Below are 13,441 nucleotides of genomic sequence, written 5' to 3'. Positions count from 1 at the left end.
GTGTGTGTGTGTGTGTGTGTGTGTGTGTGTGTGTGTGTGTGTTACCATGCCAGTGGGTCAACCTGCTGGTCACCCAACAGGTAGAGAGTGCCATGAGGCATAAGAGAGAATACAGGATAATGATGTTAAAAATAAAACCTGGGAATTTATTACATTTCATTGGTGCATTACTTCCACTTAATTTCTAAATGCTGTGAAGTAAGTCTGGGCGTGGTGGCTCACACCTGTAATCCCAGCACATTGGGGAGCTGAGGTAGGAAGATTGCTGGAGCTCTGGAGTTTGAGACCAGCCTGGGCAGCATAGCAAGACCTCGTTGCTACAGAAAAATTAGCCAGGCATGGTGGTGAATGCCTGTGGTCCCACCTACTTGGGAGACCTTGGGCTAGGAGCTGGAGAACCAGAGATAAATTACATAGATTCCTTTCGGGAAATGACACAGACCTGACAGAACATTCTACTGAGATGGAAGCCGGAGGGTGAATGAACGTTGTCTTAGGAGCACAGATCCAGCCTGGGCAACAGAGTGAGACTCTGACCACCCTCCAAAAAGAAAAAATAAACTAAAATAAATTCTGTAAAGTATAGATTATTATTATTTTCAATTTACAGAAGTTAGGAGTTATCCAGATATTTGTCTAAGGCTACATAACTTATAAGTAGGAGAGTGCATTGAATCCAATCTATAAACATTGAATACCTGTATAATCTGTGTAATTTATCTCTGATTCTATAGCACCTAGCCCAAGTCCTGGACATAGTGCTCAATAAATATTTGCTGAATAGATGCACAAAGGAATAACTGATTTGCATAACTTCAATATTAACCCCTGCTCCATCTTGCATTTGTCATGCCTTGGAAACTTCTTCTTTTTTTTATTGTAGAGATGAGGTCTCACCAATTTGTCCAGGCAGGTCTCAAACCCGCAGGCTCAGGCAATTCACTCACCTCAGCCTCCCAAGGCGCGGGATTATAGGCTGAGCCACCGAGCCCAGCTGCCTTGGAAACTTCTCTAGGAAAACCCTCTGCATGGCCTCCAAACAATGTTTCAGCATGAAAGATTTGTATACAGATGGAAACAGGCAAAGGATAACATGAAGGGCAGGTTGAGTGAGTCATGGAGGGGCATGTGGGTGGCCTGAGATTCCTGCATTGAAAGGGGAGACTTTGGCTTTAGGGTAGGGAAGAGTTCAGGGGCTCATGACATTTTTAAAAAAGGCCTTTGGCACCCAATGGGAATTTCCACATTAAAATCCTCTTCCTGAGCCCTTTCTATCCCACACGCATGTCTCTTTAATTGCTCAGGAAGGCCTGAGGTGTTTGTCCAAGTGTTCTAGACCTGAGAAAGAGCCCTGTTTACTAAAAGAGGTCATAGCACATGGCGCCTTGTGGAATCATTGGAATGAAGGCAGCTCTGGCCACAGACGCAGCTCTGTGCATGTAAGCCCTCAGATAGTCATGGGCCTTGGATAGGAAAGCCAGTCACAAAGAGTTGAAAATATCACCTCTCCCAGGTGCAGGAGTCTGCTTTGCTCCATTGGAATTCTGAGCACAGGATAAAGACAAGGAGAGACTCAGTTTGCTTCTCCTGTATCTCTTTCTGGGCCTTGCTATCTCCTGAACTGCCTCTGTAGGGACTGGGAATCCAAGAAGCTCAGCACAAGGACAGTGTGAGGCACGGGGGACCCTGAGATCCAGGGTCACTAAGATTCCTGACTCAACTACCAGCCTTCTGAGCAAGGCCATCTCCTTAGACCCTTCTTCAGCATAAGCTAGGTAGACTCCTGGCTTCTTCCACAGATACCTGCACCTGGTCATGTTTCTGCATCTCAGTCTGTTCTTCCCTGCTCACTCCACCTGCTACTATCTCTGTGTGGTCCATGTGGCTATAGCTCAAGTGGCACCATCCACGGGTCCCATGATTCTCTCCCAGCCAAGCCTTTTCACAGCTGTAAGACCACGTGTCCAATCTGACAGTAAAACAAAACTGAAACTACTCAAGCCATAAGCTCCAGCAGTTACCAGACCACAATAATAAAAAAGCTCTTATCTGTAACACAACTTTCATGTGGGTGTCTCCACGAGGCCTTCAAGATACTGAACGCACATGGGTATGCAAAGGACCAGAGGGAAAAATGAAACAAATATTTGTTCAAGAACAAATTGGTCTGCGGTCAGGCATGGGGCTCATGCCTGAAATCCCAGCACCTTAGAAGGCTGAGATGGGAGGACTGCTTGAGCCCAGAAATTTGAGACCAGCCTGGACAATATAGAGAAACCTCGTTTCTACAAAAAAAAAATTAAAAGCATTTGCTGGGTGTGGTGTCATGTACCTATAGTCCCAACTACTCGGAAAGCTGAGGCAGAGGGATTGCCTGAGCCCAGGAGGTCGAGGCTGGCTGCAATAGTTGTGATCATGCTACTGCGCTCCAGCCTGGGCGATAGAGTGAAACCCTAACTCCAAAACAAAAGAACAAATTGATTTAGATATTAGTAAAAGAATGGGAAATTTTGTACCGAGGGTGCCACAAGGAACCCCATAGTGATCATGGAAAATGAGCTTGAGCCAGTACTGCCTTGGTCTGGGGAGTTATTCCTTACCGTCCTGCAGTGTCTTCAAAGGCATACTCCCAGCCATTGAGAGTACGGCAGTATGGGCCCTGGACAAGACCCAAGGCAGAGATGACCAGGCAGTATCCCGAAAAAGCAATTCCGAGGGCAGAAAAGATCATTGACAGCAGTGTCTAAATTAAATATAGAAGAAGGTTAGTGCCATAGAATGAGACAAAGGGAATATTGTGGATAAATAATCAGATACGTCCTTCCCCTTATCATCCAAGCCTACTGCAGTCTGTATAATCCAAAGGCCCACATAAAAATTGAAAAATTTAATACAAACCTATTTGATCTTAAAAATAAATTTCAAAATGACTTTTGTTTGGCATCACATAGAGGGAACTAGATAACTAACTAAATTTATTCCTTTTCTCTGGAATTGTTATATCAAAATAATGATCACCTCTTACAAAAATGCAGTGAAGGGATGTGATCAATCAACTTACCACTGTTTATCAAAGACCTGCATTTTCTTATTTACTTTATTTTTTTCTTTAGTAAGAATCTCACTCTGTGGTCCAGTGTCACACAGTTACTCATGGTCACTGCAGCCTTGACTACCTCGGCCTTCCAAGTAGCTGGTACCACAGGCATGTGCCAATCTGCCCGGCTAATTTTTTGATTTATTAGAGACAAGGTCTCCCCAAGTTGCCCAGACTGGTCTTGAACCCCTAGGCTCAGGCAGTCTTCTCACCTCTGCCTCCCAAAGTGCTGGGATTACAGGCGTGAGCCAATGTGTCTAGCAGACATGTTATTTTCTAAGTAGGTCTCGCATCTATAATCCCAGTGCTTTTGGAGATTACAGGAGACAGCAGGAGACCAGAAGTTCAAGACTAACCTGGACAATATAGCAAAACTCCTGTCTCCACCAAAAATAAAAATTAGCTGGTCAAGCTGGCATGCAACTGTAGTCCCAGCTACTCAGGAGACTGAGATTGGAGGATTGCTTGAGCCCAGAGTTGAAGCCTGCAGTGAGCTATGATCATGCCTCTGCACTCCTAGGCAATAGTAGAGCCCATCACTAAAAAAAGAAAGAAAGAAAAGAAAGAAAGCTTGGGACCATCTAATTGTCCTCAAAAAACTATTGCTCTCACCGTGTATTTTTTGCTGCAGTTTTCACTCTGACAACATGTATACTTGCTGTCATTCTCCAGGACAAGAAGGACTGCTGCTACTACAAGCATCTGCAGGAGAGAAGAGAGAACATGCTGAACTGGAATGCTAGTTTACACTTGTGTTCATAAGCAGAGGACAGTGACTCTAATCACAGACTCTGAGGTCAGGTAGATCCGGATTTGAATCCCAGCTTTGCCACTTTTTTTGTTTTGTCAGCTTGAGAGTCCTTCCCTATGACATGATGCTGAGAACTCACCGCATTGGGTAGTTATGAGGTAACATACAATTAAAACATTAACATTAAAAAAGTAGCCACAGCCAGGCTCGGTGGCTCAGCCTGTAATCCTGTGCCTTGGGAGGCTGAGGTGAGTGGATTGCCTGAGCCCGCGGGTTCGAGACCCGCCTGGGCAACTTGGTGAGACCTCATCTCTACAATAAATCAAAAATTAGCTGGGCGTGGTAGCGGACGCCTGTAGTTCCAGCTACTTGGAGGCTGAGGCAGAAGGATTGCCGGAGTCCAGCAGGTCGAGGCTGCAGTGACTGGAAGCAGCCACTGCACTCCAGTCTGGGCAACAGAGTGAGACTCCAACTCAAAAAAACAAAAACAAATAAAAAAAAAAAACAAAACCAAAAAAGTAGCCAGCTACTCAGGGGATTGAGGTGGAAGGATTGCCTGAGCCCAGAAGGTTGAAGCTGTGGTGAGCTGTGATCATGCCAATGCACTCCAGCCTGGGCAACAGAGTGAGATCCTGAGTCAAAATAAGTACATAAAATAAAATAAAAAGTAAAGAATAGGTTTCCATTTTTACATTTTACATGGCATGCAAGCAAAGGAGTCCTATATCCCCCTCCTCTCAACACCATTGGATTACAGATTTTAATAGAGTCTGGTTTAATTTGACTTATACCTTGCAATGATTGCATTTTTAATAGAGTCTGGTTTAATTTGACTTATACCTTGCAATGATTGCAACAATGATGAGGCTACAGTACAGACACTAACTTCATGACAATATGGGTAGAAATAATCAGACCTAAACTCTGTGGTCCCGTTGTCCAGGAATTGACATTGAAAGAGAAACTGCCTTTTTGTGTGCATTTGTTTCAAAATATAACTGTAATACAGAGGACTCAAGAATAATAGAGGCAAGTTCTGCATAATTCCACCACCTCATGTGTTTTTGTGTACTTGTTCCCAGTGTTTTCCCACATACATACGTTTTACATAGTTGCAATAGGAATCTGTCTACAATATCGTTGTTCCTTTTTTCACTTAACATGAAATAATATGCATTCACATCTTCATAATTATAATTTTCACCGCTGTATGAAGTGAAGATACTATAGTCTATTTAACCAGTTCTGTGCTAAGATGCTCCTTCTCGTTATCTATTATTATAAATAATGATGCCACAAACATCTGCCCATATAGCTGGTTCCTTATTTTGAACTATTTACTCAGGATAAATGATGAGATTTAGGATTACTGAATCAAAGGATATAGCCATTTTTTGAATATCATGCCAAACTCTTCCCCAAAAGATTTGCATTCATTTGCAGTACCACCAACCACATTAGTTATATTCCTATTACATAGCAGCTTCAACAGCACTGGATATTAATATTTTAAAGTTTACTAATTTGATAAGCAAAGCCAATAACTAAATGAAAACTGTTTTTCAACATAGCTATTCAAATCGTATAGCGATCAATTACCCACGAAAAGTGTAGAAATAAATTATAATGAATTTCTTCTATAATACTGGTGGTCTAGTAAACTCATAGTGCACAATGTGTTGTTTTTAGAAACAATATGATCAGGAAAAGTGTCTTTTCCTCTGAGTTGCCCACATGATTCACTATCTGTTTATTTTTAAAGAACACAGAAAAACAAAGAACACAGTCATCAGGAAAACCTTCACGGATTCTTACCATTGATTACTCTATTTAGTTTTCAAAAACTCTCTCCATTATTAACGGTCCAGTATAGGACAATTTAATGATGATATGGTCCATTCTTTACAACAGTCATTGGCTATCTACTATAAGTCAGTCTCTGTCCTAAGCACTTTTATCTATGTGATTTTATCCTGAAAAGCAAATGTTATTATTAAATTTTTTACATGAAGTTACCAAGACTCAAAGATATCAGGTAACTCATTACAGGTCTCATGGCACAAATGACAACTCAGATGTGAAGAAAGGTTTGTCTGAACCTCCAAGCCTCTGCCTTTTCCATGCCCTTTGAATGTCCCTCCAAGCTAGAAAAACATGACTGCAGACAGAAAATCTGTTATGGGAAAAGGTAATGCCACTGGGGATCAAATAACTTAAAATTGATACAGGGTTCATGAGGACATAATATTTTTACAGGCCAGTGTCCCACAAACTTTCATGAGGACCAATTTCCTGAATTGCTGAAACTGCTTTGCTGAGCAGCTTATTGGAAACAAAGCTATGCCCCAAATCCTCACGGACTACCTGCTCCTTCACCCCACCCATTCTTCAGATCCTGAACCCAACACTGGCTTTTCCATTATTCATTATTTTGCCCAGCTACAAGGCAAGCCTTAATAACAACTCCTCCTTCTGTGATCCCAAATCCCCAAAGCCACACTTACCATGACACCTGAGAAACAGATTCCTTCGAAATACCACACGTAGTTGGCGAGTTTATTGCTGGATGCATAGGAAGTTTGCCCATTTGGGAAATACAATAATATATTCACAATGATACTCCAAAGTGCAAGCGGAATCAGTAGACTACTCAGACAGTATCCACACTTCCGAGACCGCATTGTGCCCTGCTTAGAACCTGCAGGAAATTCAAGAGTATAAAATCACAGAAAGCCTGTTTTTCTTCCTACCTGTCCTTACTGTTATTATATTTTATTTTTTCAAATTACCTGCCAGTTTCTGGGTCAGAGCCCTTCACTTCATATTCATGAGGAGCTGGGGACTTGAAATATAACAGCCTCCGACAATCGGTGTGAAATAGTGGTTTACTGTTTGGAGAACAATAGACAAAGATCAACGCTGAAGAGCTGAGCTGGTCTTCATCCTGTGCCAAAGGAATGCGGTGTTTTTCACCGCTTTTTAAAATAAGTCATTTTCCTCTGGATTAAATCACTAAAGCCTTAACCCCGAGACTGTTTTAAGAAGGAAGTTAGAGTGGGGGCTGGCAAATTTCATCCAACAATTGACAGAGAGTTAAAGAGAAAACGTCCAAGACAGCTTACATTAGAGTATCTGGTGTGTCTGTTAAAATGTCTTGGCTTTTTGTCCTCTTTGTTTATCTTTCACTCGGTGTTCTTTATTTCGTACTCACTATTCACCAAGCACAGTTCAAACTACAGGGGATACAAAAAGGATTAAGGAAGGGACTGGTGGGTGAGGAAAGCAAGACATCACAGTTAGATCAGTACAGCTCTCCTTGAAAAAGTACACATCTATTATTTCTACCTCTCTGAAAAAATAGCAGCAGGCATAAATGACAATATTTTTCTTATTGTTAAAAGAAAGGAGGGTTTTTTTTTAGGTAGTTCGGTTAATTAAGACTTTAAGAGCAGTGAGTTTGAAACAAGGATTTAGGAATTCTCCCTTCCTAATGGTTGCCTTAAATTTAAAGAGACACAGATCTTCTCTAATTATGACACCAGGAGAAAAAGATAATGGGATGGAGTCTTGGCACTAGTGTTAAGGACGCTGTAGACAGCCATAGTGAAGGGTTCAAAGGCTGCTCCAACTAGTTCCATCCCCTTCTGCTGGTATCCCTGGGACCCTCCTTGACTTAACTTTCCAAACTCTCTACTTCCTCATCTGTGAAATGGGGATTAAAAATAAGTAGCACCTTCCCCAGAAATATCCTTATGAGGATTACATATGAGGATTAAACAAGATGATGTGTGCAAAACAGTGTCAGGTGCATATAATACAGTCAGCAATAAGTGAGAACCACCACTAATAATGAAAAGAGCAGTGATAGGAGCATAATTGTCAAAATAGTACAGAGGTTTGGGTGTGGTGACTCATGCCTATAATCTCAGCACTTTGAGAGACAGAGGTGAGAGGATTGCCTGAGTCTGGGGGTTCTAGACAAGCCTAGGCAACTTGATGAGAACTTGTATCTACAATTAATGAAAGAATTAACTGGGTGTGGTGGTGCACACCTGTAGTCCCAGCTACTTGGGTAGCTGAAGCAGAAGGATCACCTGAGCCCAGCAGGTTGAGGCTGTGGTAGCTGTGAGTGTGCCACTGCACTCTATCCTGGGTGACAGAGTGAAACTCCAACTCAAAAAAAAGAGAAAGGTACAGAGATCAGAAGTAAAGTCTGCTTATTTATTTCTCTCTATACCCAAAGAGTGCTGTATCTTTTTTTTTTTTTTTTTAGTTGGAGTCTCATTCGATTGCCCAGACTGGAGTGCTGTGACATGCTCCCGGCCACCGCAGCCTCAACATCCTGGGCTCCAGCGATCCTTCCTCCTCAACCTTCCAAGTAGCCGGAACTACAGGTGCATGCTACCACTCCTGGCTAGTTTTTTTTATTTATTGTAGAGACGAGGTCTCACCAAGTTGCCTGGGTGGGTCTCAAACCCGCAGTCTCAGGCAATCCACTCGCCTTGGCCTCCCAAAGTGCTGGGATTACAGGCTGAGCCACCGAGCCCGGTCAAGTTCTGTATCTTAAAGTCTTAACATTTTGATCCCAGAAGTATTTACCTTTGCTATGTTGCTGTCCTCTTGAAACCATAAATGCTCTATAACTTTTATAGTTTTAATTTACGAGAATAAAAATTTATCTTTACAGCAATAATTTTAAAATTAAATTGCAATTATGTTCTCTTAGAGAACTGAGGTACTTGGAGCCACTTTTGGATTTGAACAAAACAAATCTAGACATGAGCAGTCCAGATTCCAAAGAGGTTTCTTGGCACCCCCTCGTGGATGTGAGTCTTTGTTTTCCTCTCTAGTGTTTTTGGACTAAGTGCGTCAACAAGATCTGGGCATTAGATATATATATATATATATTTTTTTTTTTTTTTTTTTTTGAGTTGGAGTCTCACTCTATTGCCCAGACTGGAGTGCAGTGGCCGCTTCCGGCCACCGCAGCCTTGACCTGCTGGGCTTTGGTGATCCTTCCACCTCAACCTTCCAAGTAGCTGGAACTACAGGCGGGCACTACCATGCCTGGCTAATTTTTGATTTATTGTAGAGATGAGGTCTTACCAAGTTGCCCAGGTGGATCTCGAACCCATGGGCTCAGGCAATCCACTCACCTCAGCCTCCCAAAACGCAGGATTACAGGCTGAGCCACTGAGCCCGGCTAGATATTTTTTTCCAGTGATATAGAAGCAGCCTAAAATCATATTTACTAGAGTTCTTGGGATGGTTAGGAAGAGAATGCCACTTTTGGTTGAATATTAATTTAGTGGCTCCTATGTGCCAGGCACTGTTCTAAGAGTGAAGAATAGATCAGTGAACAAGACAGTCCAAACGCCTGCCCTTGTGAAGCTTACAATCCACTATAAACAGTACTAACAATAATACATACTATATATATGTATATCAATCATGTGGCAGATCAGATGGTAATAAGTGTGGCTAAAATAAATCAGGGAAGGGTGACTTGATGACTTAGGAGTACCAGAGAATGAGGGCATGGATGTAATTTCAAACAAGGTGGTCAGGGAAGACCTTAATGAAAAGATGACCCAAAGGAGGTAGAGGGCATGAGCCATGCAGAGAACTTGGGGAAAGCACTCTAGGCAGACAGAATGGCAAGTGTGTAAGAGCCCTGAGGTAGAAGTGAGCCACAGCAATGAGACTGCTGTGGCTACAGCCAAGAGAGGAAGGGAAGAGTAGTAACATCGAAGACTAATTTTGAGCCAAAAAATGACTTGATGTTTTAAAGGCTCACTCTGGCTACTGTGTTGGGAATAGATGGCACAGGATATGAGGGAAAAAAGGAGATGAGTTTCCCACCCAGATAAGAGATGATGGTGACTTGGATCATGACTGTAGCAGCAGAGATGATGAGAAGAGGCTGAATTCTGGAAATGTTTTGAAGATAGCACCAACAGGATTTGGTGGCAGCTCGGATGCAGGTCCAAGAGAAAGAGGAGAGTCAAAAGTAACATGATTTGGGGCCTGAGCAACTGGGAGAATGAAGTTGTCATTAACTGACTTGAGTTAGGTTGGGAAGAGGATTGGAAGGGGGAAGATGACATAGTTTCAGACATGGTAAGTTCTGAAAAGTGAGGGGTTACCCCCCAAAACCCAGAATTATGTTTTGGAAGGTGGACTCCTTGTAGTATAGGCTCCCCCTGCTAAGTGTTCTAGGAAACCATTAGCATCAGTGCATGGCTACCGTTGCTGTGAGAGGCTGCATTCAACTTTAGTGAATTTTTTTTGAAGGTTCTTTCAGTGCATATGCCCATTTCATGATGGGTGATTTATGAGCACACCTGCCCACTCTGTGCTGAGTGTCCAGCAGTTTTGACCAAAACCAGCATGGTCTCTCCCCATGCCCCATCCTCCCTATTCACCCAATCTCACCTCGAGGGACATTTTTTTTTTGTCTGTTTCCTCAATGAAAAACGTCCTCAAAGGGAAATGTTTTGCCCACGTGGAAGAGATGAAACAAAAAACGGCAGAAGCACTAAAAGATATCAAAATGAACAAGTTCAAAAACTGTTTTGAGCAGTGGAAAAACATCTCAATAGGTATATTGCATCAAACGGAGAGTACTTTGAAGGTGACTGAAGTTTAATCATGCAAGAATACATACACAATTTTTTTTTTTTAGTTGGAGTCTCACTCCATCGCCCAGGCTAGAGTGCAGTGGCATGCTCACCGCCATCCCGGGCTCAGGCAATCCTTCTGCCTCAGCCTTCCAAGTAGCCGGAACTATAGGCACATGCTACCATGCCTGGCTAATTGTTTGATTTATTGTAGAGATGAGGTCTCAACAAGTTGTCCAGACCAGTCTTGAACCCGTGGGCTCAGGCAATCCTCTCACCTAGGTCTCCCAAAATGCTGAGATTACAAGCTGGAGCCACCAGGCCCAGCCCACACACAATTTTTTATAAATAAATTTCGGTTTTTTGGGGGGTCCCCACTAATACATATTATTGAGCTAGGCAGTTGAACTTACAAATAGGAAGTTCAGGGAAGTGATCTGGGTGAAGTACAAATATGAAAGTTGTCAGCATGTAAATGGTATTTAAAGCCACGAGACACTAAGGAAATGAGTGTTGATAGAAAAGAGGCCCAAGGGCCAAATCCTGGGCAGTCCAGAACTGAGTCTGGAGACAGGAGAGGAAGTCAGCAAAGGATACCGAAAAGTGGCCAGTGAGTCAGAAGCTAAAACTAGGAGCTTATTCTCAAAGGCAAGTTTCTAGGAAGGAGTGGTCAACTTAGTTAAATGCTGCTGGTAGGGCAAGTCATATGAGAGGACTTAGACTTGGCTGTTGGATTTAGCAATGTGGAGGTCACGGATGGCCTTGATAAGCGAAGCTTTCTTGGTGGGTGAGAGATAAGAGTCCAGCTGGAGAGGGTTCATAAGAGAATGAAAGGAGACTTTACAAAGTTAAAAAATTAAACAATTTAAAAAATAAAATGATTTTTAAAAATTAAAAAGAAAAGCTAGGTTGGGTGCCATGGCTCACACCTGTAATCCCAACATTTTGGGAGGCTGAGGTGGGAGAATCATTTGAGCCCAGGAGTTCGAGATTAGCCTGAGTGATATAGTGAGACCCCATCTCTATGGAAGGGAGGAAGGAATGAAGGAAGGAAGGGGAGAGGAATTGAAAATAGGGGAAGTAACATTTTTTGGAGAGTTTTACTAAAGGAGAGCAGAGAAATGGGCAGTAGCTAGAGGAAAAGTAGAAGTCAAGGAAAAAATTCAATGGGAAAAATGATGGCATGTTTGTATACTGTTGGGGAATGGGAGGGGAAGTAGGGATTGCAATGCAGGAGAGAAAGGAAAGAATTGCTGAAACAGCATCCTTGAGTTGCTGAGGGGGTTGGAGGGTGTGCACCGATAGAGGGGCTGTCCTTAGACAGCAGCAAGACAGGTCACTCCCAGCCCAGAAGGCCAGACAGAGCAGTGAGCCTGGAGGTAGTTCATGGGAACTTCTGATTACTTCTGTTTTCTTCGTGCAACAGGAGACAGGTTTATCAGCTGAGAACAAGGATGGGGAGAGGGTGTTGAAGATTTAGAAAAGAGAAGTTCAAACAGTTGGCTAGGAGAGTGGGGCAGTGAATGCACTAGAATGTGGGGCAGACCCTCGGGGACCACTTGAGGCTGTGAACATGAATGAACAGGTAAGACTAGGCGGCAGGCGTGTTTCCCCTAGTGGAGTTCAGCTGCAGGAGTGTCGCCAGGGAGTGGGAAGAAAGCTGGAGTCAGCCAGAATTGGGACTTCACGAGGCGAATACCATGAAGAGAGATGTGAGCAGAGGATTCAAGAATGCATGCAAGAGAGTGGTCATAACGATGGACTGTGGAGCTGAAGCTGAGTAAGGAGGAAGCCAAGGACATGTGGGAGTGTGAGAAACAGTAAAAGAGAGGTTGGATTTGTAAACTGTGTGTCCCAGTGTGGTTGAAGAATTATTGGTTTCGGATAACAGAGAGAGAGAACTAGAAATATCGGTGGTAGTGGTTGAAAAGTAGGATACTGCGATTTGAGATGACAGAGATGTTTCAGCACTATTTACAATAACAAAAACACGGGACAACCCAGATGCCCATCAGTGATGTACTGGGTAAAGAAAATGTGGTACATATACACAATTGAATATGATACAGCCATAAAAAAGAATGAAATCAGGGCATTTGCTGCAACATGGATACAGCTGGAGACCATCATTCTAAGTAAATTATCACAGAAACAAAGAACTGAATACCACATGTTTTTACTCATAAGTAGACACTAAACACTGGGCACACATGGAAACAATAAGAATAGGAACAACAGACACCAGGCACCGCTAAAGGAGTTAGGGAGAAGGAATAAGGGATATGAAGCCACCCGTTGGGTACCATGGTGGGAAGGGTAGGCTCATCAGAAGCTCAAACTTCAACTTCATGCAATATACCTATCTATATAACAAATCCTCACATGTATCCCATTATTCTACAATAAAAATTAAAAAGAAGAAATTGGTGAAGACAAAACTAGAGGTATGTTATAAGTTGAATTATGTTCCTCCCAAATTCATATGTTGAAGTCCCAACCCCTATCACCTCAAATGTGACTGAATTTTGGAAACAGGATCTCTAAAGAGGTGCTGAAGTTAAAATGATGGGCTCTTCTATGAAGAGGAAATTTGGACACACAAAAAGAGCCCAAGGGTGCCCGTGAGAAAAGACCACCTGAGGGCACAGGGAGAGGTGACCATCTGCAAGTCGAAGAGAAAGTCTTCAAGAGACACCAACCAAACCCGCCAACACGCTGATCTTGGATTTCTGGCCTCCAGAACTGTGAGCAAGTAAATGTCTGGTGTTCAAGTCACCCAGTCTGTCTTTGCAAACTGAAAAAAAGTGTGTCCCTGACAGTGAGTGGCGGGTAGGTGGAACAATGATGGGTGAAAAGGAATTGAAAGGGCCATGTGTTAAAAGATTGTTTATGGTGAATATTAAAGCCAACCCTTACATTGGTGGCAGTTTTGAGAGAATGACTACACTTAGAAAGCCAGGTACTAGATGCTTC

The 13,441-nt window shown here is 42.8% G+C and overlaps 1 protein-coding gene across 2 annotated transcripts in view; it reads right to left on the bottom strand.

Moving 5' to 3' along the window:
- TM4SF18 (transmembrane 4 L six family member 18) overlaps window positions 1–6,887 on the bottom strand; it is a 13,684-nt gene extending 6,797 nt beyond the window's left edge. Inside the window, exons 1-4 of one of the 2 annotated variants that reach the window (XM_008072962.2) lie at window positions 6,642–6,887; window positions 6,353–6,546; window positions 3,710–3,799; window positions 2,601–2,743 (exon numbers count right to left, since the gene is read on the bottom strand). In XM_008072962.2, coding sequence (XP_008071153.1) covers window positions 2,601–2,743; window positions 3,710–3,799; window positions 6,353–6,529 — 410 coding nt within the window. In that variant the 5' untranslated portion in view covers window positions 6,530–6,546; window positions 6,642–6,887. Of the gene's footprint in view, window positions 1–2,600; window positions 2,744–3,709; window positions 3,800–6,352; window positions 6,607–6,641 lie in introns of those variants that run through there. The other variant, XM_021706409.1, reaches the window with a different exon arrangement.
- Between the last annotated feature and the right edge of the window lie 6,554 nt (window positions 6,888–13,441).

This window comes from Carlito syrichta, unplaced genomic scaffold (genome assembly GCF_000164805.1).
Source record: "Carlito syrichta isolate Samal-C Ts95f unplaced genomic scaffold, Tarsius_syrichta-2.0.1 Scaffold315561, whole genome shotgun sequence".
Taxonomy (NCBI): Eukaryota; Metazoa; Chordata; class Mammalia; order Primates; family Tarsiidae; genus Carlito; species Carlito syrichta.
The sequence above is the reverse complement of the archived record's forward strand: the minus strand, read 5'-3'. Positions and strand labels throughout refer to the sequence as shown.